This window comes from Rhinolophus hipposideros, assembly GCF_964194185.1.
Source record: "Rhinolophus hipposideros genome assembly, chromosome: 24".
In the NCBI taxonomy this organism is placed as follows: Eukaryota; Metazoa; Chordata; class Mammalia; order Chiroptera; family Rhinolophidae; genus Rhinolophus; species Rhinolophus hipposideros.
Window position 1 is genome coordinate 22,481,911 of NC_138070.1, and position 26,709 is coordinate 22,508,619.

Below are 26,709 nucleotides of genomic sequence, written 5' to 3' on the forward strand. Positions count from 1 at the left end.
AGCAGGTTCAGCAGGGCACTGAAATTTGCCAAGATGCTACTGCAGTGAGTGGTGGGACCAGGGTTCAAGTGCAGGTTGACTTGACTCCAGGGTCACGCGTGGAGTCTTGTCACACAGGGCTTCTGACCCAGGGAGACCAATTCCAAGTTATGGGGGCAACAAAATGGGAGTAACTGACACTCCCCAACGTAGGAGGCACTGTGATGTGTGTGTCCCCAGGTTACCTCACACCAACCCTGAGAGGATGGCACTATTATCACTTCCTTTACACAGCTGAAGAAACTAAAGCTCACGGAGGGGAAGGGAGCCACCCCAGGCCAATCTAAAAATTGTTAGTCCAGAAACCTCATTTTACAGACAATGAGAGAATAAGTAACCCGTCCACAGGGCACAAAAGCTACTAGGAGCGCAAGTCAACTAGATCTAAGTGAAGTGCATGAATTTTTAGAGCAGAAGGTACACCTTATTAAATCACATGACAGTGGAGCAATCACGCCTGTAAGCAATAGATAACTTTCAAAACGCTTAATTAACTAATGGGCTAAACACCAAGAGAAGCAATTTAATCAGTGATATTTATGAATAAATTATTCATAAAGTTGCAGGACAAAGATCACCAAACCTAAGCAGGAAGGAGCCTCAGAGGTCATGTGACCCAGCCTCCAGTGACTCCCTCCAGGTTTCCAACGTCAATGAGAAGTAAGTGACATGGAGGCTTCAGGCTGAACTTATACTTCCACTGACAAAGATACTGTGTTATTCAAAGATTCAAAACAGAGTATCTTAAAAAGAAAGTCCTTTGGGGAAAAAAGGAGGAGGAGGAGGAAGAGGAGGAAGAAAACAAAATCACAGAACATTTAAAAAAACCAAAAAACTCTGGAAATTAGTTTCTCCTAGAAGGTCCAAGGGGTAACCAGAAAACAAATTCAAGAACCTGTGATCTCTGTGCTCTTCATTGAGCAACAGAATCAAATATTTGTTTCCTCCCCCATAATATAACCATTAACTTTTGTTAAAACTACAATATTTATTCTATTCATGCAAAAGGTCACTGCAGTGGAGGAAATGAATATTTTAAGTGAGCATGTCATTGCTAACAGTTATGCCTACACCGATCGGCCAGCACTTCAGGGGGTCATCTCCATCTTTTCGGGAAGCTCTGCTGACAGAACAGGTATGGGGAGACTGAGATGCTGATTCAGGATACCCTGTGCTGGACCGGGGGCCCAACCCTGGCCCCTATGATCCTAAAACCCGTGGACTCCCATCAACCTCACCAGTCATCCCTCCCCATAAGTGTGAAGTGCCCCCGCTAGATTTCTTCTACGCATTCACTAAACTCTAAAGGACAACCACTAAACATGTTTAAAACTTCACAAGCACACAGGTCACAAAGTTCTGGTGTTCCCTGATTCGAGTGTCACCCCAAGCATGCTCCCTGTCTGCCAAAACTTGCTCTCCTGTGGAGCCCGCAAGCGGCCCTTCTCCCCTGCAATAAGCAAGAGAGTGCCGTGGACCTGACACCTCTCACCTCTCTCTCCAGGTTGCACAGAGGGTCCATGCGTAATGGCAGTGCTAAAATACAACTGTACACTAGTCAATATTAACTATCAAGCGAAAAGACTTAGGTTTTAAACAATTAACCAATGAGGGTGTCAATGAAAAACTACCATGGCAAAGAGAGTCCCACCAATCCTCAAATCCTCATGGGGCTGTGGGAGCACACCTGGTCACAGGTAAGAAGGCGGCAAGGTTCCCAAGCGGATGTGCAGGCCCAACCCCGTGACCCTTCAAGCACACTGAGGAAGAGGGGACTGTGCTGCCACAGACATGGCAGGGGACAAGAGTAGCGGCCCCTCCTGAAGCAGCCACTTACAGGGGGAGGGACCGGAGAGAAAAAGCCAGGCAGAAGGAAGGTGAAATGGCAGTGGAAAGCTCCACAAAATGCAGTATGTGACATCTTAAAAATGAAGAAGAATAAATAAACCAGTCAGTGACTATTTTTCGTCCATCTTAGCCAGCTAGAATTGGACCCCCTAAAATCCCCAGATTCAGAATGATGAGAACCCAGACTGGAGTAGGCGCAGAAACCGATTTGCGGAGAGCAGGAGAGGTGGCTCTCCCTCTGCCTGCCTGACCTCCACGCCCCTGGGTCACCACGGCAGCTCAGAGGCCCACCTCTCCGGTGTTCATGTGAAGGGGCACACAGGTCAGCAAGTGCTCAAGACTCAGACTCCTAGGAGTGGTGTGAGATGGGAAGAAACTGGAAGGCAGAAGCAAGGGCTGAACTAGAAGGTGGGCTAAGTGGAAGCTAGAGAATCACCAATGAAAACAAATACTGGAACCCAAAGCTTGGCTTAGGATGGGCAGCTTGGAATAACAGAGAAAGGGACAGGGCCTGCAGCACGAGCTGCCTCACAGCGGTGGGTGGGGCTGTGCCCCAAAGTGTGGTGAGCCCACCCTGCCAACAATGCCCCACCAGGGGACACAGGGCTGCGGCACTAACCAGAGGTCCAAGGCCTCATCTTGTAAGAAGGGGACAGAGAAAGGAGTTGGAAGTGGGTACACGCCTGTATTAGAGGCTCCAGAGCAGGACGTGAGACACAGGATGACCCCAGAGTCGGACCACGGACCTTGGAGCCATGCAAGAGGGAACTGAAACGGGTTCTCTGGTCAGCCGGCTGAGGATGGTCGGGCAGGGCTTGGAACAAGGGAGTGAGGCAGTGTGGCCACCGCTGGCACATACCTATGAACCAGTCACAGAGGAGCCAGTGGTGACGGACACACAGCCACATCTACAGAATCACTAGCACTTCAAAACATTATTATTCTAAGGAATTTGCTGTGTATCACGGTGCAACACTCAAAACACAAGCACAGCCTCTGGCGTTTGCAAACGCTCCATTAGTGACTACTTACCACAGCTATTACAGGAATGAGCACACCCAAGTTTCCCGCACTGCTAGAAGCCTAGGAAAGAGCAGAATTCAGTCACTGATGAGCATGTTTCTTAAAAAGAAAACAAAAGAAAAAAAAGACAGGACATAGTATTGTGTAAAGCTGGAATTCCTTAATCTAAAAACAGTGATGAGCAATAAATGCAGAGAGATGTATAAAGATGCTCACCTAGCAGAATTTTAATAGCATCAAAAAAAGGGGAAACAACTGAAATGTCAAGTAGAATAATTACATAAATCCTGGCACCTCTGCATAATTAAATACCAGACAGCTGTGAAAAAGACAACTTTCCGAAAAATACTTAGTCACCTTGGAAAGTGTCCCAAAAAATGTTAAATGGAAAAAAAGCAGGATTTAAGAGTATATTACGAATTATGCAGTATACCAATTATGTAAAATAAACCCCAATGGTGTAAAATAAATACATTTGTATAACAAAGCTAGAAGGGAGTCTGCCAAAATGTTAACAGTGATTATATCAGAGTAGAGGAATTATGGGTCCTTTTTACTTTACTATTTATAGGTTTCTGTATCTTTTCTACAATAAACATATATTCTTTCCAAGTCAGAAAAAACTTGGGGGTTACTTAAAAATAACTAAATAAAAGATAGGTTCCCTGGCTAGACACACAAATGTGGCTAAACTATAGTACACATTTATTAGCCTATGTTCTGGAAGCACACGCCTAAGCACATCCCGTTTATTTTCTGTATTTACAAAAACAGTAGCAGTTAAAGGCGTTGAGAACCCACCTGCATGCCAGGCACTGTTCCAAGTGCCATCAACTTTATCTTCAGGGGAGAAAACAGACTTTGAGTAGCTTGCCAAGGCCCCGCGGCCACTGAGTGGTGGGGACAGAATGTCAAGCCCTGCCTGCTCCATTCTGGAAACGAACAGCCTCGGGGCTGCACGATAACTAGGGACAATCGACATTTCTTAATTTATAATCACAGCTCCTCCCTTGTCTTCAACAGGGCAGTATGTCAGCTAGACCCTTCTCACTGCTCCTCTAAGCCTCTTATTCTGTAAGGCCCCATCTCATGGGGCAAGTGCAGCAGTGGTTCAATAAACACTTGCCTATTCACTGCATGATTGGTAAACAGCAACTACCTGCAAAGAACAGAATTCACAGCTTGGCACACAGGGATCCCACACTGCCTGGGGCACCACCCCTCCCCAGCCCATGAATGAAGCATTAAATCCTGAGTCTTGCTTGACACTGTACATATTCACTGAGAGCAGGCAGAGGGGAGCAGCCCATGGGTCCCAAGGGCGTCCTTCCCCACAATGAGGTACTATTCCGAGGGGAGAGAAAGAGAATGGCTCCTGAGACACCCCACAGACTGGTTAGAGCCTCTGCTTTCTCGGGTGCTGAGCACCTCCCTGCCCCATCAGAGCAGCCATTTCATCCCGATGCCGAAGGCAGGACAAGCGGGTGCCCTTATCTCTTGTGCAGAAGGAGGGGCCTAGCTGTGCACCATCCTGGGAGACTTGAGAAATCAGTTGCCCAGATCACTGGCAGGGGCCCAGCAGAGCAAAGCTGAATGACAGCGAAGGATCTTTGGATCCTTTCTAGCACTAGCGACTCCCTCTTAGCCACGATTTTCACACAGAAGGTTCCTTCTCATTCAGTTTCCAACTTGGCTGTCACCTCCCCAGAGGTGGCCTCACCTCCTTCAAACCCCTCACCACCCTGCCCCGTTTTGTTTTCACCATCTCCTCCCACGAAGCTCACCTTGTCTGTCTAATCACTTCCATAACCCGAGCACCTAGAACAAGGGTCAGGAAACCACCGTCTCCTGATGCACCTTCTGTTCTTGGAGATAAAGTTTTACTGGAGCACAGCCACCCCGGTTCATTTACTTAATGTCTGTGGCTGCTTTTATGCTACCAAGGCAGAGCTGAGTTGTTTCAACAAACACTGTATGGCCCATAAAACCTAAAACATGTACAATCTGGTCCTTTACAGAAAAAGGGGCCTAACCTCTGCCCTAGGCACAAAGTAGATGAACAGTAACTGTCTGGAGAAGGAGAAGCTGGGAAGAGAAAGGGTGGGGAGGGGAGGGCCGGGGAGAGGAGGAGAGGGAAGCAGGAAGGAAAGACAAGGACAAAAGTGGAGACTTGGTAAGGAACTGGCACCCACATAACATGTCTAAGGGGAGATGATGGGGTAGGAGGCTTCACCTGCCTCAACCTCTCCAAGATGTCTCTTTGAGGGTTTGAAACCTGACAGTTTGTCCCCATGTACCTGTCTCCCTTGGATAGGCTGAGATTAAGCCAAATCTGTCCCTTCTCATATTATCACTGTGTTCTGATGACAACCTCCACCCCCTGGCTTTATGATGAATAAGAAGGGAGAGGTGAGTTGGGGGAGCCCACAGTGGTCTGCTGTCACCTGATCACCCCAGACTGGGGCAGGTGGCTGCCAGGAGCTGGATGTGGACTGACCAGGAAGCCGCCCTCTCCCTGACCCCTGCCAGCATCCCTGAGAAGGAACCTCACTCCCTTTGTTCTTATACTTTACCAGGTGCATTTAAATCATTTAACAAAGAAAGCACTGTATTTCAACCAAGATGGCACCTGGAGACTCGGCCCTGACCAGCAGGGCAACATGCTGAGCCACCCTCCTCCCTACCTTCAGGGCAGGCCCCTTCTCGCTGGCCCTCTCGCTGGCGCGCTTTCCTTCCAGACCCAGCTGCACAAACAGCTCCAGCAGGTTCATGAGCAGCTCATCCACGAGGTGCTCGTCCTGGATGTTAGCGGCGATGTTGGCCAGAGCATTGATCACCGCCAGGGAGCAGTGCCTGGAGGGGAGGGAGACATGACAGCCGCCACAAGGCCGGGGGCCCCCCACTGCAGCAGGGGCAGGCTGATTCCATCCAGCCTCACTGCCCCCTCGCAGTGCCTGTGAACAAAGGAGCCCTCCAGAGGAGTTGAAAACGCCATCTTTGTGAACAACGGCCCCTGGAGGGAAGTCAGCTGCTGCAGAAACAACCGTGATCTCTCGCCTGACGTCCACTAAAGGCCTCAGGATTGTTCAGGGTCTAGGAATCTGCACGTTGAGAACTTGGGAAATTCCCTCTGAGTGTCAAGGACTTACTACATAGTTAAAAATGGATGTATACTCCCAGACATTTCCCGGCTGGACCCTATTTTCCCCCTCAAATGACTGATAGCCTGATTCACAACTACCACCCATAAAATTTTTGTCTGATGATCAGCTTCTTCCCAACACTGCCTCCACCCTGGGGCTGGTGTTAGCATTAGCTCACATCACACACTTACGAAGTGTTTAGTGGTCTTGGGACAACCTGCCTTGGGATCTCGCTAGCCCCACATAAACCCCGGAAACAAAGCTGACATGTTCCCTCAGCCAGATTCTGTGAACCAGCCAGGCTGGCCAGGCTTCTGTGGGCACGGGGGACAGCCAGACCCTGCCACTTCCATGCTCTACAACCCCAGGTGATAGCTGACATTTTTAAGCCTCAGTTTCTCCCCGAATAAAACACGGATAATTCCCTCCTCACAGGGTGCAGGACTGTGTGAAGCACTGAGCACACCATCTGGCCCCCAAAAATCTAAGAGCAAACGGCAGCCACGATAAGAGCACCCATTTCACAGATGGGTAAATTCCTGGTAGGTGAGGGCAAATGAATGGCAGTAAATGCTTCCACTGGTGAGAGAGAGAACAAATCACTTTTGGTGGCAATATAAAAAAAGGATTTATGGAAGAAGAAGAAACTTGAATCAGAAGTTGAAAAACTGGTTGGCACAGGGAAAAGTAACTCCTGCGCACAGCAGGGCCAAGAGCAGCAAGACAGATGCAAGGGTCAGAAACACAGAGCAAAGACAGGGTGGGGAAAGCGAGAGGGGCAAGGAGGCGCAGGAGTCATTTTTGGAGCAAGGAAGCAACATGGCAAAGAGGTGTTTGGGTCTGTGATTCCGTTTGATTGCAGAGGTCAGGACGGACGGACATAAGGTCGGGCTGGGGAGCTGGCCACCTCCCCAACCCACTCCTCAGACTGTGCTAGTAGCTTAGGTTTGTGATAGAAGTGAGAAGGCAGTGAAATAACACCAGTGCTGAGAGCTGGCATTTATCAAGAGTTTTCACATATATGACCTCAACTAATACAACTTGAGACATGCTCATTTGATGAATAAGGAAACTGAGGCACAGAAAGGGAGAGTGTTTTCTCAGGTCACACAGCCATACTCCCACCCGCTGAGCTGGATGGGAGAAAAAAAATGCCAACAAAGGGGCAACATCTCTCTCTTCCTGCCGCAACCTCTGTCTTCCTGACTTTACTTCCCTCTTTCCCTCTCTTCCCTTGTTCTGACAAACTCTTGTGAGATCTTCCAAACATGGAAAAGCATGTCCTTGTCCTCAGGACATTCCCAGTAAGGGCAAAGGTCAGACAAGGAAGCACATCTCAGTCTGTCCCGAAAACTGGCCAGACTTTACACAAACTTCAAACATTCAAAGAGATTAAGTGCTCATTTTCTCAACCCTCCAAATCCCACCTCTCTGAATCTATACTGAGGAAAGTAATCACAGATGTAGCTACCGTGTTTCCCCGAAAATAAGACCTAGCCGGACAATCAGCGCTAATGCGTCTTTGGGAGCAAAAATTAATATAAGACCTGGTCTTATTTTACTTTATATCGTAAAACAAGACCAGGTCTTAGACAATATAACACCTGGTCTCATATTAATTTTTGCTCCCAAAGACGCATTAGCGCTGATTGTCCAGCTAGGTCTTATTTTCGGGGAAACACGGTAGTAAGGTGTTCAATGCAGCACTTACAGCAGAAAAACTGGAAGACTAGCTTACATCCAAGCTAGGGCCTGGTTAGATAAATCATGGAGCTGCTATATGATGGGACATTATGCAGCCATTAAAAGCGACACGCAGAGGAATGTTTATGGCATGGCTGATGTAGTGCTATGTAAAAAAGCAGGTCATCCAGATGGGTAAGTCGAGCCCATCTGGACTCAATCAGCCCCAATTAGTGGGCATGTGGGGTTTTTATTTTCTCACCTTGTGTGTGCACTGATTTGTAGCATATTTTCTTTTATAAGAAGAAAAGTTTATTTAAAAGACAAATCCCCAGAACTCACATTTTTTAAAGGGAGTTGAATACTGTGTGATCTAAAGCAACAATGAGGTCCAGAGAATTACCTGTAGCCATGGTCCTTGTAATCCTTAGTGGCCGAATACACGACAGAGCTGGCCTTCACACTGATCTGCTGGAAGAGATTCCACACTTCCTGATAAATGTATTGCTGGAGGAGAGCAAAGGACACGGTTACCAAGCCACGAACCTTCCATGAAAGCCTCTCCTTGGAACACAAAAAAGGCCCCTCTAGCGTCATTCAGTGGGAAGGCGCCTGAATCATGGACCCTACGGACCTAAAAGACCTTCAAGGGCATCCATTCCTAAAACTTTACACAAACTTCGAGCTAAAAGCTAAAAGGGAAATAGCTTCAATTTAAATCCTATTACGTTATTAACATCCGCAAGAAATTAGTTTAAACCTCCCAGCACTCACCATTACACTATTCTCTTACTTAAAAAAAAAAAAAAAATCTCACTATTCAGTGTTTAGCGTCTAGCTGATCTGCAGTTGTGAGAGCTGTGAGCATTTGCGGATCTGCAGGGTAAATTTATCTGTATTTTTATATTCCTGACAGTCACAGGAGTTTAGCAGAGCTTGCACAGGGTTAGTGGGTTTCAAGGCTGGGGAGTTTCCTTACATTTCCAGTGATAACCAGGCAGCCCAGCTGGTCGATGATAAGCACGTCGAGCGGGGAGGGCGGCTGGCAGAATTTCTGCTGCAGGATCTGCAGAATTGGCTCCATAACCTTTGGGGTGTCCCTCAGGGCCACCGCGATGTGTCCCAAGGCTCGGATGGTGTGGTCGGGAATTAAGTGAGCATCCCTATGGGAGGGAAGGACAGACGTGCCCTGGAAACAACAGTCTGGCACGCAGCTGTGATGTAAACCCGGACACTGGACCTGGACCTCAAAGCCATCAGTCTCTCAGGCGAAGCCTTCGTCTGAAAGTGACAACCTGGGATCCTTCACCACCAACAGAAACACAAGTCCCCGGCACCAGGCAGGAAGACAGAGCTCTTTCTCTACTCCCAAATAGTGGTCCGCAATACACATTCCCAGATGGGCTTCCCCTGAAATTGTGGGACAAACCCGATGCCCAACTCCATGCTGTGCAAGAAAGCAGCACAGACGTGCACAATGCTAGCTGCCCCCACAGCCCGCAGAGAGCACAACTGACTGCCCTCTGCGATGGGACGTACTTGTCACTCTCCTGGGAGATGTAGAGCCGGTTGGAGAGGCTGGCCAGGAAGGCCTCCACGATCACCGCGTCCACCGTCAAGCCAGCTTTCAGGCACCTGAGCAGTGGGGAAACCCACAGGGCATTACGCATCACAACCAAAGCTGTTTTGTGTTGTGTTGTTTTAATTTTTCCTTTCTCAGGTCTACAAAGTTTAAAGAACTGTGCTGAACACTTTTTCCCCGGAAACTGAATGAAAGTCATTACACAGAACAAAAGCAAAGAACTGCTGCAGATTTTGTCCACTTGGTAAATATCTCAGTCAGAAACAACTTCATTATTTTGCCTAGAACAGTTTCCTTCAGCATGTCATACTCACCCTACCTCCAATTTAAAATTTCCTGTACTGTTCCTTAACAAAAGTAACAATAACTGATTCAAAAGACAGATGGTCCTGAGATGGCTGAGGGAATATTAAACTTATGTAGCAAGGTTTTAAGAGCATGGAGAAATGCTTATAATCTAGAGAAAAGAGGAAATTTTAAACTCTCTAAGAACATAAAATCTTATCAGGCATCTCTCTCTCCCATTTGCTTGGCTCCCAGGCATCCGAGACAGAAAAGAATAAGGGTATGACAGAGAGGGGGCTGAGCTACTGTCTCGAATTGGCTTCTGAGAGCCAGGAGTCAGAATTAAGAGAGATACATTTCAAGTAAACCAGAATGGATTTGTTTCCTAAGTTTGGAGAGCAAGAGTCTACACAGCAGGGGCCTTGGTAGCAAGAGACACTCAATCATATAAAACCTCTCATTTATATTTAAAATAACACAAGAAAAAAAGGATAAAGAAAACATGACAAATGTTGTTACGCTGGATGGTGAACTAATAGATATTTCTTTTCTACTTTTCTATACATTACAAAATTTCTCTATTTTTCTATTATGTGTATGATCAGGGAAAGGCAGGAAGCTTTTTTGAAAAAATACAATTCCTATTTTTAGATCAAGTGTAGGCTTAGAGGAATCAAAAACAAGCTTTGAACAATGATAAACATTCCTTATTTTGTAAGAGTTCGTTGTGTCTGAAACCCCACTTCCTTCCTCACCGGTCGCCCACTCCCTGGCCTGGCCTCCCACCTGCAGATGTTGTCGATGGCGATGTCACGAAGCTGCTCGTACATGGAGGGCTGGCTCTTCTTTCCTGACATGACGCTCAGCGTCGACTCAGAATGCTCGTTGGTTACACTGATTTTTATATCATTGCCGGCAACTGAACATAAAAATTCAAATAAGTACCTGGGTAAGCCTGTCACTTTCCACCCCCTTGTCTGTAAATCGAAACCAAATAATAGGCCAATCATTTTTAGCTTATAAAAGAAATCACTCTAAAAAGACTTGACCAAAAATTCCAGAAACAAAAGTGTCTGAAAACAGGAAGGATGAGATAAAACACATTCAAATCCAAAGGGAGAACACTTAGGTTATAAAGTGACAAATGCGTAAAACAGCAATTTCTTAAGAAATGGTTCCAAAGGCCTGAGGAGAACCCACAGGCACCCACCGGAAGGGTTATCTAGCTAATGTGCATAACTATGCCAGGAAGGGCTGGGCAGAGGGTGAATGCCAGGGCCTTAAAGCCAGAGGGACCCCTCCTCACTGCGGGCCGGCGGAGTCTTTCAGGTACTCGAGTCTGGGTTTCCTCACCTAAAGGGACAGGATAAAACATCTACCTTCACAGGACTATGGGGAGCATGAACTACACTACAAGGGAGCCTGCGCTCACAGTGGCTATTTAATTAATGTGACTCATTACAGGTGACCTGATTTGCTCTGGGCCCATGTCATTGTCTGTAGAAACATAATAGGTTCCCTTGGGGCGAGGGGACAAGATAAGATCGCACACCACGTTGCTGGCCCAGGGTCTGGACATGAAGGACTCACACTTCAGACGATCTCAGTGAGAGAGGGGCCCAAAAGCAAGTGGGACCAGAGAGGGGCCTTCGGTGGTGGTGGGTGCACATACCGGGAAGGAGGAAGGAAAGCGCTGGAGCCCTGAGGGGATCACTCGGGGGAAACCATGAGAAAAGGTGATGAGGAGGAATGAGCCCAGGCGCACAGCCCAGCCACAACTTCTCAGTCACAGAACTGTGTTGGGCTCACACACCCAGGGGCTGGGGCTGGAGACACAACCTTGGGTACAGCCGTCCTGTTACCTGTGTGGTACTGACTGTGGCACTTGTAGAGCTTCACCAGCACGGGGGACGGGACAACGAGAAAGTCCCGTAGAGATGGCATCACCGAGTGCACCACCACCGGGAACCTCTCACACAGGCGGCCTAGACCCTGCAACACACCATCGACCTGTCATGCAGCCCAGGGAAAGGCCAGCTGGGCAGTGAGATGCTCCACCCTTCAGATACCCAACTCTGACCAGAACCTTCCAAGGTCAAAGCTCCCAGGGGCCAGCTGCCCACTGGGCACAAAGACAGGAAAGGGGGACGGTCTTGACTCTCCTCCACCTAAGGGGATTGTATTGTTAAGGTATGTCCATTTCTTTTTGAATCAAACAGGGGAGAAAGGGTACAACACATGATTTCTAAACAATGACAGGTGTGAAGTTACTGAGGTTTACAACAAGGGAAGAGTCTCGGCAGAGCAGAGCTGGCACCACAGACGTCAGGAGACGTCCTCTCACATAACCCTCTGGCTCCCAACTCTTGCGGCCTTGGCAATGGCCTGGCTGGCAAGTACAGGGCAGCCTCCCCACAAAGGAGGACCAGCTGCCCCTGGACCCCACTCACAGAAATCCTGGCACCTTGTTGGCAGCAGCCCAACCCCACCCCCACTCAGTGGTGAACTGTCCAAAGCAGGCTCTAGTTCAAGTTCCTAAAGAAAGCAGCTCCGACTTTGCTGCCGGTATGCCAACCACAGCCTGAATGGCACAACGGAAGGCCTTGGTGGCGGGATCTTAGCCTCTCCAGTGTCCCTGAGACTGACCTGCAGACAGCAGATGAGCAAGGGCAAATGAGCGATGATGACTTTGCTGGATGTCTTGGACTGCAGCTTCTCAGACAGCTTGATGCAAAGGTTTTCTGCACCTAAATTCAAAACCAGAGGAGGGTACCAACAAGTAGTAAAGGCCAAAACTTACAAAATACTCCTTCACCAATTCATCATATAATTCAACTACACCCCAGAGACATCCTTTTTTGCAGGGTTTATTAACATTGAGAGGTTACACCAGAAAGTGTTCAGAGGCAGATGCCCTAACTGAAAGCTCAGCTCTGTTCCTATTGTGGAAAGACCATCCTGCACCCTGTGACTGCTTTCTCTTCTCTGCTGGCCCTGAGCCCCCTGCCCCGTCCCCACAGTGTTCTGTGAGCGAGAACACTGCTGCATGCTTCCCATTCTGCTGCTCACCCTAGACAAGCACCTTTTCCTCCAGCACAGAGCTCCCTCCTCTCCATATAAAAGCCCAATGAACCAGCAGGAAGTAGAGGAGAGGAGACACAGGCCCCGCGGCTTTAGCCAGGTGCGGACACTAGCCGTCCAGGGCGTGGCAGGAGCTGATGCTCACTCACCCTGCTCATCCTTCACGGCCCACACCATGAGGTCCACACAGGCGGCGTTGGCCTGGCAGCGCAGCTTGAGGGGGCTCAGTTCATTGTGAATCCGGTCTGCGTCGTGCAGTATCTTCTGCAGCTCCCCCTGGCTTGTGTTGAACTGTTCCAGCACAAAATCATGGATCTCCTTCACAAAGGCGGTTGGGAGGTCTGCAGGAAAGAGCAGGCACTGCAGCTGGGAACAAAACTCCGCCAAAATTCAGGCAGCCGACTGTGACGGTCTACAGTCCTTCCACTCTAACAGAAACCCAAGAAGGGCATGTTTGCTGCTGGCTGCTGTGGTTCTAAGAATGCCCGCTGGGGGGGCGGCCGGTTAGCTCAGTTGGTTAGAGCGTGGTGCTAATAACACCAAGGTTGCCGGTTCGATCCCCCATGGGCCACTGTGAGCTGCGTCCTCCTTAAAAAAAAAAAAGAAAGAAAGAAAAAAAAAAAGAAATGCCTGCGGGGAAGAGCTTGGACTGGCTGGGCAGAGATGCCCTCTACACACGTGCCACCTGGCATTCAGAGCAAATGATCATTTCCCATGGAAGTGAGAGCTTTAAGAGGTCAATATACTAAAACCTGAATATAAACATATAAATTAGGATGTATCATCAATAGAACTGGTCCAATTAACAATAGGAAATACTTCAGTTATACATATGTGTGTGTATATATACATGTATGTACATACATATATATGTATGTATGTATATATGTATGTATATTTTATTATTTTTTCCAAGTTCTATTGATATAATTGACATACATCATTGTAGAAGTTTAAGCATAATGATTGTACAGGTGCATAATGACTTTTTAAAGGCTGTCAGTTATCAAATAAGGGGAAAAACTGGTTGTAGCCTGAAGAGAATTCCCTGGCTATAGGCCTGGATCTTAGAGTGCCCAGAATCTTTTCAAACTCTCATCCTTGGAACCTGGAAAACTCAGAACCACTGTGATGGGCATAAGTCAGACTAGTTGAGGAAGCTGGCAACACATAGCTCAGGTGGGAAGGGAGGCTGCAGGGACTCCTGCGGGTCAGGCCGAGCTGGGCAGTCCCTGCTGCCCTCCTTCATGAACCTAATCCTGCTGTGGCCCCAGCCAGACTCAGTCTCCGCCTCCCAAGCGCCCTTGAAATCATATTAGGAAAATAAATTAACTAGATTATGGCACATCTACATGATAGATAGGATATTATATGGTCATCAAAACTTACGTTTATGAAGAGAATTCAATAACATTCGGGAAGAGCTTAGGAAGAGTCTTTTAAAAATACACAAATAAAGAGATGGAAGGAAATGCAAAATTTGTGTGTGTGCTGTTCTATTAATATATTATCTCTGAGTCATAAAATTATGACTACCTCATTTTCTTGTTTTTAAACTTTAGAAAGTAGACATGTTAAATTGTATCCATGATCAGGACAATACAACAAATCCATGTCAGAGAAATACCTGAGGAAATAAACCCACCAAAAAAGCCATCATTGATGCCACTAGGGGAACAGGATAGGAGACACTTTTTTTTTGTTGGCTTTTTCTCCAAATTTTCAGTAACATGACCATGTTACTTGTGTGTGCTTTTAAGTGCCCCCAGCAGAGAGGAAGCACAGGCCTGCAGCAGTGGCCCAGAACCCAGTCTCACCACATTTACACGCATGTGCAAAGTCCTCACCTTTCATATAGTACAGAGTGTCGCGCAGCATCTTAAACATGGCCACATACAGGGGGTCGCTGAACGTGAGGTAGTAGAGATCAGCGCTGGGGTTGGCCTGCAGGGGAGGCAGAGGCATGTGACTGCAGCACAGAAACGCTCCTCCGGGCCTCCCTTCACCTTCGTGTGCGGCCCGGGTAAGTAATTCTTACATTCATGACTTCGCATTGTACGTGGAACAACCATTTACCATGATTCACCATATGAGGCACTTTAATTACTCTCTTCACCCTCTTAACCATCAGGAAAACAGCAGGTTCCCACCTCCTGAGATGTCTGCAGGGGAGCAGCCACCTGCACCCTTGAAGGAAAGACCACCAACCTCTCACTGAAAGCTCATCATCTTCAAACTCAGGGGGACATGGGAGGAGGAGCAGGAAGGAGACAGCGAAGAGACCACCAGAACGTGGGATTCCATCCTGCCCATGGCTCAAGCGACAGACACCACAGCCAGGGCACCTTCAGATTCAGCTTATGTTTTGTAACGGAACTCATTTTAAATTATTCTTTTTAGCAATCTAATCTCAAATGTAGCATTATTTTTCCTCTGGAGAAGAAATTCACACAAGGTTTCATGAGATGAATAAGATGCTCTTCTTAACTTCTACAGATTCCCAGTTTAGTAGGATGGATTATTATAATTCTTGACACACATACAAATGTTCTGCAAATACAGGCAAAGAGGATGAGGGAGAGGAGGCAAGTCTGCAGTGGGGCCAGAGGTTGAGTGGGGAAGGAAGGGGCCTGTGGTGGGAGGCTGGGGGTGGGTGTGAGTCACGTGGAGGGCGTGAAAACTGCATGAAGGACGTGAGAGTGACCAGGATTTCAGGAGGGCACTGATAATAGGAGCTATGGTTAACAAAGTGCCATGGGGGGCACTGGCTAACTGCTTCACAGACACCACCTCACACGTTCTCACAACATCCCTGTGGGGCAGAGATGAAGAGACTTGCTGACGTGAAGGTGACCCAGGGGTCTGACTCCAGAGCCAGGAGGAAGTCACTGTAATCAGGGAGGGGAGAAAGGGAGCCGGAGAATACAGCCCAACTCCACCACTCCCTAGCTATGTAACCTTAAACGTATAAGCCTCAGTTTCCCCATCTGTAAATGGGGGATTTGCTGTCGAATACAATGAGCAAGTGAGTCAAGTCCTATCACAGTGTACAGAATAAGCATGTAATAATTACTAGTAATTATTGATAATTGAGTATATTATATACAGCCTTTTTGAAAGCCACAAAACCATTGCATGAAATGGACATGTATACTCAAGTCCAAATTATAAAACAAAAATAACAGAAACTCCTCTGGGAAAGAGGGTCTCAGAGTCCCATTACTTTTAGCCTTCCCTCTACCCCTAAGACAAGCCCTAAAGGGGATCCCCACTGAGACCCAACTTCCCCCTCAGGCCCCAGATTGACTCTTTTCCTTAAAGACGGTGTGCAGGCCCAACAAGTGGCCAGTTGCTCTGACCGTCCAGCCCAGGTGCCAGCCCTGGTCCTCCTCGTCTGCCCTGGGTCACACGTGACTAAACTGACAAGAAACCCAGCGGCCTCTGAGACTGCAAACAGTGAGAGAGCCACAGCTCAGGCCAATGGGCAGGGCACAACTGGGAAAGGTTGAAGACAAGGTAGTAAGTGCCAGACTGTCACCTGGAGAGTTACAGGAATTGTGCTCTTCACCCAAGAACTGACCCAGAGCAAACCATGCGCAGCACATACATCTGTCGTTTGCACACAGCTTGCTGGGAGCCCGTGTAGGGCAGGAGAAGACATGGTCTGCAGCACAGAAGGTCCCTGGGGTTCCCTCCTCTTCAGAGCTGACCCCATGCACTGTGCCTCCCAATCAGGTGAGAGAAAGAACATCCTTCACAAGGAATCTGGGTCCAGCACATGCCCACGGCAATCCTCAGCCTGGCAAAAGGCAATCGCTCTGGATCCCAGCACTCAAAAGGGGACGGACCCAAATGTTCCCTGAGGTTTTGAGACCTCCTAACACCAACATTTAATGATTTTATAAATAATGCTATAGACGTTGGCTCCAGATACATTAAAATCCAGTGTCTGTACGTGCCTAGAAAGTCTGAGGAAGTGTGTACTGAGCCCAGAGAAGTAGTTCTGGAAGCACCAAAGGATCGAGGAAGGTAAAAGAGCACGGACTTCAGTCAGGGGACCCAGCGAATCCCCAGCTCCCATGGTGACTATGTGACGAAGGCAAGTTAGTTAGTCCCCTGAAGCTCTCTATTTCACCTGTGAAATGGAGACACTGACTTCCTCAGAGGCACTGAGAGGTAGTATATTTAAAAGAGCCTGGCATCGAGCAAGCTTTCAGGTGACAGGTGAGTTATCATTATTGGGACAAAAGAAGTTAAGCTGAAAACTCACTGCCAAACCCTTCCACTCCAGCCCCACAAACCCTCCCTGCTCTCTTCACACACAGGTTCACGGCAGGCGGATGTCAGCATGACGTCCACCAGAAGGGACGTACCTCTATTACACTGGCTGTAACCGCATCCAAGGATTTGAGAACAGGCTCCTCAACAATCTTCTTCACCTACCAGGGAAACAAGGCTTCATGAGGCACCTGACAAACACAGTGAGAAACAGAAATGCCAGCTCCTTCTACCAAAGAACAAATTGTGTTGATGGAAAAACCACATAACAGGCTCATGTGGTAAAAAATATGATGGAAGAATAGGCCACAATATACAAATTATGGTTCCGTTTCAAACCATACCCACAAAATGCCCTAATACTGTCATCACTTGAAACTTCTTTTCTTATCTAGATTGGAATGACATAAAAACAGAAAAGGAACCAACTCTCTCAAATGTGCTGACATTAGATTTCCGTTTGCAGGATGTGAAAACATTCAGACTCCAGGCATCACTGCCATTGTATCCAATCCCCTCCCAGATGTCAAGGGCACCTTCACAGCCAGCCCTTGGGCACTGATGGCTCCTCCCTCCTCCCCAAGCCTGGTGCACTGGCTCTTCCAAAGATGTAAGAAGAGCCATTTGAGAAAGCCTGGGGCACCCAAGGCCACCATTTGTCTGGGACACTGACACTGAGGAGCAATTTAGGGGGAGTTTTCCTTCCTGACAGCAACTTCAAAAACATCCTCGGCTACTTAGTAACTCACTATGGCTCTGTCCTCATTCATTATCACCTGCGCTTTAACGTCTTCTTACATATTCAGCCTAAAGCCTTTCTCTGTGAGTGATTTCTAGTCACACTCCACACAGGGAGATTGCTGTTCTCTCCAGGGGCTGCTTCATGATTTTGGATGTATCATTCTTGTTCCCTCATTCTTTCTGAAAGTCCCCTCTTTAGTCTGCCCCTGATGATGTCTTCACCCCCCCACTCGAATGTGCTGAAGCACCCCAGCTCAATGATAACAACTGCAGCATCCCTGGGTCAAAGAACCACCCATTTCAGGACTCTGACAATGGCAACACACCCTCTCTGACAGCACCTCAAAGGCCATCCGAAGGTGCCCAAATATAAATAAGTTTTGTATTGATCCGAACAGAGTAGCCCGTGCGAGGGAGTTAAGTGCAATGGACACTGGGCTTGGGGTCAGATTCCTTGGGCTGAGCCTTGGCCCTGCCCTGACCTATGGATCCTTGATGTATGTGACATTTTCCTGACCCTAAAATGGGGATGCGTCGCTGCCTCCCCCATACGGTTGCTGCAAGGATTCAATGGGAACATATCGCAACTGCTCTCTGAATGTTAACTCTCCTTCCTTCTTTAGCCTGAAAATTATGGCTACTAAGTTGTACCCTTAAATACTGAGAAACTCCTAGTTTTTCCTTTAAAAAAAATACAGGATTACATCACTAGCAATTTTACTTATTGATATACCCATGGTCTGTTTACCCATTAATGCTCTGCTTACCAAGTTTAAGAGTTCCCGAAGCATTTCTAGTGGAATACTGAACTCCTTATAGGTGACGCCATTGAATAGAGGAGAAACTGAGAAGCTGGAACTGATGGTGGAGAAGTAGTAATCGGGCTCCAGGACACTCCCATCAGGTAAGTAAGAGACTGATGGAGGAGAAAGCCGGAAAGTCATTCACAGTAACATGTGACCAAGATACTTTCTCAAGCTGATTCCCTCAGTAACTAACAAAGGCATAGACTTTGCTTTTGTTTATACTCCAATTCCTTGTTTTTTAATTAAGAAGCAAAGGCTAGATTGCAAATCCTTGGGGAGTGATGCCAGGCTCAGCTATAACCATGTCCTATATTTTCAACCCAGACAATGTAACTTAACAGGTGGGAAGAAAAAAAAGAAAGAATTACACCTTTTTAAAGGTTGAGAGATGTGAAAGGTTGAGATCTACAGGGCCCCAAAGATATTTTACCATCAACGTTAGAATAAAAATACATACTACTAAAATTTTAAAGTCAGAACAAAAATAAAAAGCCAATCATCCAACACTTCGTAACAACATCAATCTATTAAAAAACAAAGAATAAATGTTATGACTTTCTCAAGCACAGAAAAAGCAGAGTTGAGTTTACCCCAATTGTGTCAAAGCTGATATGTAGTTCTATGATGATGACCTGACTAAAGGTAGGTGGGTCCCAAGAGAGGAAACCAGCAACTTACAACGAGGGGATGGGCAGTAATACTGAGAGGAGCTGCGACGCTGGAGGCCAATGTAATAAAGGACCACTGAAAGAGAGAATGACCAAGGAAAGAAGGGAGAGCGAGAAAAAAGCTGGTGTAAAGGGAACCACTGGGGAAGAAGGTAAGGGGTGATGTGTGTGTATAAAATGTATGTGAATATACATTGTGTGTACAGGTACATTTATAAAATGGAGTATTATTCAGCCTTAAAAAGAAAAAAAGGGGGATTCTACCATTTGCGACAACATGAATGAATCTGGAGGATCTTATGCTAAGGGAAATAAGCCAGACACAGAAAGGAAAAAGACTACATGATCTCATCTATATGTAGAATCTACAACAGTCAGAGACACAGGAGCAGAGAGGTGAGCGGTGGTTACCACAGGCGGGGGGGGGGGCGGGAAATGTTGGTCAAAGGTACGAAGTTGCAATTATGTGGGTTGAATAAGTCTAGAGAGCTAACACACAACCTGATGACCATTGTTAATAATACAGTATTGAATACTGGGCATTTGCTAAGAGAGTACATTTCAGGTGCTTTCACACACACCCACCCCCAAAACAAGAAAAAAATGGTAACCATGTGAGGAGATGAGTATGTTAATAGCTTGATTGTAATAATCATTTCACTATATATATATATATATATAGAGAGAGAGAGAGAGAGAGAGCCAAAAAATGTATACACATTTTAAGAAAGGAAAAAACTGTACTAAAATTACGCTGATGGTAACCACTTTGAGCACCTCTTGTAACTGCAGAAGTCAAACGTGACTTGTATTCATCTTTTGTTATCGGTATATATTATTATTATTATTATTATTATTATTATTATATTGAGTATTTCAATACAGTTTCTTTTCTTAAATTGTGTATACTTTTAAGAGGGTATACTCTGTGTGTGTACCCTCATCTTAAGTATATGCAAGTGTATTTTTAAAATAATAATAATAATAAAAGGTAAGAAGTATGTGGCCAGAAGGCATCTCCCAAATGGACACCATGACATGAATCTGAAGTCCTTTTTGGCTGAGCCAGTGTGCAGTGGGCATAGACGGAGGCCAAAGATGAGAACTGCAGGGACCAAGGATCTAAGATTTGGGACTTATGCAGGGGAGTGTCACTGAAAGATTTTTAGCAGGAAATTAAATGATAAGATTTATGCTTTTAAAAAACAATTCTTAAAAAGAATTCTTACAGCGCTATGGAAGAGGAACTGGAAAGAGAGAAGGGGAGACTAACTGTAAGAAAAGTCTGAGTGAAATGGGAGGCATGGAGCAAAAAGAGAAGGAGCTGGGCGGTCAGATGGCTATGTTGTTTAGAGCACGAGCTCTGAACAACAGGGTTGCCAGTTCGATTCCCTCATAGGATTGTGGGCTGCACCCCCTGCAACTAAAGGACGACTTGGAGCTGATGTGCCCTGGAGAAACATACTGTTTCCCAACATTCCCCAATAAATCTTTAAAAAAAAAAAAAGGGGAAGGAGCAGTGGTTTCCTGCCTGTCTCTTCGACAATGAGGTGTACTTTAGACAGTTAGAAAATCGTCCACGCAGCTCAACCTCCACAGGAGAGTGGTGCTCAGGCTGTATCTGCTGAATGAAGCTTAAACAGTGAGCCCACACCTGGGCCCCAATCTTGAGTCCTCACTCGAAGTGCTTAAAGAGGGTGGCCCCACGGGGAGGGGCCCCTGAGTATAGAAAGCTATTTACCAAGGAAAGAGAAGCCTTCAAGGATACAACATGGCAGTCCTCAGATGTCCCAAGGGCATACAGGTGGCAAAGGGGAGGTTTAAAGTCTGGAGGAATATATTCTAGGACAAGTGGTTCTCTCTGGGAAGTGGGATTTGAGTGGGCAGACTTGGCCTTTACATTTTAACATATACATAGACTATAACATGTTAGTCTCACATATCCAAAAGATACTACCTGCAAAGTTGCCCACATTTGAGTACAGATACTCCCCTTTTTTAAAAAATAAAATTCCCTTCACATCTTTCAAGATCCTCTTGAGAAATGCTCTTTTAGCAATTGGCATCATCCGAAAATGGAACAGATGGCATGATGAGGCATGGAATTCTGATTCCCCCTCTCCTATCACTTACTCAGTCTTACTTCCCTCGAGGATAAATTGAAGGCAATTTTAATACATGTCTGACCCTGCACAGGGCTATCATATGAATCAAATTTAGTACATTCTGTGAAAGTGCTTTGTGAACAGTGAGGCTCTATAAAAAATATAAAATACTCTTTAATATTACCTACGTACTTAATGACCCTGAAAAAAGACACAAGAGAAAGACCCACCATTAGTACTTCTCCCTGAAAACCAGTGCTTTCACGGGTTAATATACTAAAATTCTAATCCCAGGCACAGGAGGGTCTATAGATTATTTTCTGCACTTTTCTCTCCGTTTGAAATATTTTCCAATTAAATTTTAAGAAGTTTCAATGCAAATGAGTAGTTGGTAAAAGCTTGACACTCGAGATGTGTGACAGCAGAGCGCTGGCGTTACCATCCCTAACATGACAAGAAGTCATCACTGTGAACCTGCTATTGAGTGCTACGTCGACATTCTTGGCAGAAAGGTGAAACCCACCTTCAAAGCAGTGAAAGGCGGATACTCCAGGGGAACTGGGAGGGGGCATCCCACGTTCAGGGCTGACCTGAAATACATAACCACACTTACACATCAGAGAAGACCAGAGAGACCTCGGATTCATCTTAGATAAGGTTCCTTCTGCCAGCTCAATGGTTGGACTTCACGTCCTGGCTCAAACCTCACCTCCTCCCTGAAGCCCACCGCAGCTACAGCATTTTCTACGATATACCAAATCACTAAACTCTTCCTGTCTACACATACATTTTATACTTGATTACTGAGCTGAACTATTCTCAGTGTTTCATGTCTATCTTTTCTCCATGAGTCAACTATATACTTCTTTAGGGCACCAACTGTCTCCCGCTCAGAATAGAGTTTGGCACCCAATTGCTAGGAAACAAATACTTTGACTAGGAGATGACATCACTTAGAAATCTTAAAAAGGACAAGGCCTTTATATTAAAGAGAATTCTAGTGAGACTATTTTAGGTTTTCTAAGTTTCCTCAGACTACACACAAGTGGGATTTTCTTCGTGTGAGCACTTAACAGACCTCTCTGCCCTGCTCTCTTCCCAGGAGTGCGGCCCCACCTGAGAGATGCTGGACACGCTGCTGGTCTTCCTCTTCAGGGTGCCCTCCTGACACACAGTCAGCAAATTGCTGGGGAGGATGGAGCGGAAGTCATTGAAGGAACGCCTCCGAATGCCTTCCAGCTCCTCTGGGACTCGGAGGGAATGAGGAGGGACTTTGGGAAAGAGTTTCGAGAGAAGAGACTCTTCTGTGTTGCTGTAACGCCCAAACGCTCGTGAAATTCCAATCAGGCATGGGATTGCATACTTGCAAAGGTATTCTAGAAGACAAAGTAAGACTGTTCCGATACCAGAAAGATACCTGCAAGACAACCATACTGTACCAACCTACAATGCTGGCTCACAACTCACAACCCACCAACAAATCTGAAGGGTCAGAATAAGCCACAGAAACAGGGCCAATCTGACATTAAGAGCTTCAGACAATACTTCAAACATACCTGCCCTCTTCGAGAGGTCTTAATCTATTTATTCGTGGCACACCCAAATCAATTATACAGCCTGTTATCAGGCACCTTTATTATACTTAAACAGTGTATTTATTCCTCCTGGAATCATATTGATAGCCTTACACTAGAGGAAAAGTGACCTTTGGAAGTCAGACATGTTATAAATGAAGAAACTTATTAGGTCCAGACGGGTGAGGTGACTTGTCCAAGGTCACTCAGCATTCAGGTAGCAAAGCAGTGCTCATGACCCTTATGTGCCTCTTAGTTAAAACACAACAAAGGCAACCTAACATAGAAAGGTTTTCATCCATCACATGCACAGGGTAGTAAAGAACAGAAAAAAAGACTGGGAAAAAGCAAAGGAAACGATAATCACAAAATCACTTTTTTAAAAAGCCTTGATCTATAATCATACCTTTTTCTTGAATCTCCAAGGCTTGGCACATGTCCAAAAGGACGTGCAAAACCTGCAAAAGTGCCTCTAGAATCTGTAACAGCCAAGGAAACAGAAAAAACTTACAAACAAAATCAGCAAAATATCACAAAATTAATTCAAAATTAGGAGCTTCAGACCTATCTTGTCCAACCTCATATCTGATACATAACTCCCCATGTGACAGCTCTGCTGAGGCACCTGTCAGCTGACCTTCCAGGGACACAAACCCTCCCTCTCTGGGCTGGTCCAGAGTTCCTCCTAATTCTGGGCCAATGTTGTCCACCTGGGGCGTGTCCCCACCAGCTATCTGAGCCACACCTTCGTCCTTATTCTGCAAACAGGTGACGGACCTCCAAATCCCTTTTCATGGCTAAATACTCCTAGTTCTTTTCATCCATTCCTTATGATTACAAGTCCTTTATGATACTGATTGCCTGAGTCTGATTTTACTGTAGTTCACTGTGTCAGAAACCGTTTTGAATTGTAGTGCTCAGGATAAAATATATTAATATTCCAGGGATGTTGGGACTCACCAAGTAATCACCAAACTCAACACAAATTCTAGCCTTTCATGAATATGTCATTAGCTTTTGGCAGCTGCTTTATACTGCTGGCTCAATGAGCTCACAGATAAATAAAATACTTAAATCTTTTTCACACATGCCGCTCCTAAGCTATGCCACCTCTGCTTATGTAGTTGGTGTTCTTTGCCTGTCATTGATCCCTACAAAGCTCATGGTATTAGCTTTAGTTCATCATACTGGTTGTTAATTCCTGGCTTTGTGTTGTCTACAAATGAGATCAACTTGCTTTCTGATCTTCATTCATTCACAGCCCTGGCTCATTTTGCTTCAATGGTAGGGGGCAGGCTACCAAAGGCTCCTGGTGGGACTGGTACCTCACCAGTCACCCTTTCAGGTGGTCCTTTGGGCAGTTGTGAAAACCCTCTGAATTCTTCTGGTGCTCATCCCATATGCCAGCATAGCAGGAGAGGGTCTGTCCAATGCCTTGATGAAGACCAACTAGACTCTATCCATCCACCTCATTTCCCTCTACTGCCCGTCTTAGAAAACCCAGGCAAAGAAGAGAATGAAGTTGGTTTGATATGACTTGTTCATAATCAAGTCAAAATTCTTACAGTTTGCTAATGCAACATGATGCTGAATAACCTATAGATGTGAAAAGAAATATTTTCTCTATTTCATATAAAGTTATGTCATCATCTTCAGTATCAACTTCTCTTCTGATAAATGTTATTTATAGAAAAGCCCTTAATTTACAGCCTGTTAACTTTTAAAATAATAATATGTGATTCTAACATATCTAGCTATCTCTCTTAATCTTATAGAAATGCACAATTCACCACACACTTACCTCATCCCTAAGTGAAGGGTCCCTGTAAGCCACGTCAGACAGCAAAGTTACCAAGCAGAAGCTGAAGCTCTCAGCAACTGGGAGGGCGCCTGGAAGGCAGAAAAACACAAAGACTAGCACCACAAATGAGACACTGGGCCACACCTCCAGGCCACCCAGTTCAGTGTGTTCTCTCTCATACAGCCTGCTAAGGGACCAGTTTACAGTGGTGGCTACCTCACTGACATGGGTCTCAAAAGAACAGGTCTGGGCCCAACATGTTTGCTAAGAAATACTCCTACCTTTCTTTTAATAAAAAAATTTTGGTTCAATAAACTTAAATGTTTCCTAAGTCAATTTATAGTTTTGACATTATAAGGCCTCTTAATATGACAGATTCCACTTTTTATTCCCACCCTGAATAAAAGTGAGAAATCAACCTTGAGTATATGGAGGGTAATTGTCAAATACCTATTACTACTACTTTAAACTGAATTGAATGCTTATATTTTCTTTTCTGCTTTATTTTGATAAATGGAGAAAATCCTAATAAGAGCTTCCAAAGAGTTGCTCTATTCCTCCTAGGTTTTTAAGCCCTTCCACTACTGACTGAGCCTCCTAGCAGGGAGGTTCTCAGGAGCTTGGCCCCAAGGTCGAGAAGGGAGTACTACACCCAAAAGACCAAAAGCAAAGCAGTACTTCTATCAAGTATACCTTCAAAATGTTAGGACCATCGCTGTGTAGGTCCAATCACTATTAAATAGTCAATTTAATCATTACTAACTAAATATTTAATCAAGGACATACAGAGCGACCCACTATTTTATGGCTCATGCACAGCACACAGCAGAAGATTGTCACATTTCTACTTCTGCACTTATTTCAAGATGCAGCTCTAGGTCTTTTCCAGACTTGATTGTGCATCAGAATCACCTGGAGGGCTTATTAAAATGCAGGCTAGCCGCCTCCCAGCCCCAGTTTCTAATTTAGTAGCTCTGATGTGGGACTGAGAATCTGCATTTCTGACAAGTTCCCAGATGACACTGATGCTGCTGGCCCAGGGATGGCACTCTGAGTCCATGTATCTAGAAGGGATACTTATTTTGAAATAAGGGAACAGAAAAATAGAATCAACATCCACTGGTAGTCTACTTCTTCCCAAATTAGATAACAACAGTGGACATAAACGTCTGACCTTTTAACAACATTCTCCCTATATTTAATTTGTACTCCTTTAAATTCCAGGATAGGTGCATAATTTGAGATCTGTCTGTTTTAGGCACAGTATGTCACCAGAAATGAGGAAAACCCAAACATCAAGGCACAAGCAGGATGTTCATGAGAACAACAAAACCCATCTTTAGCAGACCGGCCCACCATGCCACCAACAAAAAGGACAAGGGCCTTCTTTTACAGCCACATGCTATATCTGAAGGAGGCAAGCTGAAACGCTCAGAGAGATTACATGGAAACTTCAGTCTCATGGGTCGTACAATTCTAAAACGTTGGAGGTCTTCCAAGCTAATTTTGGAGGATTGGGAAATTAGTATACGAGAATATCAACGTTGTGTTTAGCGCAACACTTGGCATACAGTGGACGTGTGTAAATATTTCGGAAGAGCGGGAAGGAACAAAGCAAGCAGGAGGTAGGGAGGGAAGGGCGGTAGAAGGGAAGAGGGAAAAAGATGATCTAACTTTCTCTTTAACCTTAAAGAGAGGTCGAAATAAAATACAAGTTAAAAAGAAATACACATGAATTTATTCCATTTCTAAAGGTGCAGAGTTTAACTGAAATTTAGCAACAAAGTGATAAAACTACCGTGTTTCCCTGAAAATAAGACCTAGCTGGACAATAAGCCCTAATGTGTCTTATGGAGCGAAAATTAATGTAAGACCTGGTTTTATTTTACTATAAGACCGGGTCTTATATTATATAATATAATATAATATAATATTAATATCCAGTCTTATTTTACTATAAGACTGGGTATAATATATCATATCATATCATATCATATCATATCATATCATATATAATACCAGGTCTTATACTAATTTTGGCTCCAAAAGACG

General features: G+C 45.6%; 1 protein-coding gene across 2 annotated transcripts in view; it reads right to left on the reverse strand.

Moving 5' to 3' along the window:
* Nucleotides 1-26,709, reverse strand: part of PI4KA (phosphatidylinositol 4-kinase alpha) — a 115,518-nt gene that overhangs the window by 61,191 nt on the left and 27,618 nt on the right. For both annotated transcript variants that reach the window (XR_013992550.1, XM_081037906.1), the window contains exons 4-19: nt 24,658-24,746; nt 23,263-23,335; nt 22,399-22,658; nt 21,806-21,872; nt 18,471-18,619; nt 17,058-17,123; nt 14,532-14,628; nt 12,834-13,025; nt 12,250-12,350; nt 11,466-11,595; nt 10,390-10,522; nt 9,276-9,371; nt 8,716-8,899; nt 8,140-8,243; nt 5,595-5,763; nt 2,920-2,970 (exon numbers count right to left, since the gene is read on the reverse strand). Coding sequence is in view for 1 of the 2 variants with exons in the window: in XM_081037906.1 (XP_080894032.1) it covers nt 2,920-2,970; nt 5,595-5,763; nt 8,140-8,243; nt 8,716-8,899; nt 9,276-9,371; nt 10,390-10,522; nt 11,466-11,595; nt 12,250-12,350; nt 12,834-13,025; nt 14,532-14,628; nt 17,058-17,123; nt 18,471-18,619; nt 21,806-21,872; nt 22,399-22,658; nt 23,263-23,335; nt 24,658-24,746 (1,961 nt within the window). In the remaining variant the exon portion in view is untranslated. The remainder of the gene's footprint in view (nt 1-2,919; nt 2,971-5,594; nt 5,764-8,139; nt 8,244-8,715; nt 8,900-9,275; nt 9,372-10,389; nt 10,523-11,465; nt 11,596-12,249; nt 12,351-12,833; nt 13,026-14,531; nt 14,629-17,057; nt 17,124-18,470; nt 18,620-21,805; nt 21,873-22,398; nt 22,659-23,262; nt 23,336-24,657; nt 24,747-26,709) is intronic.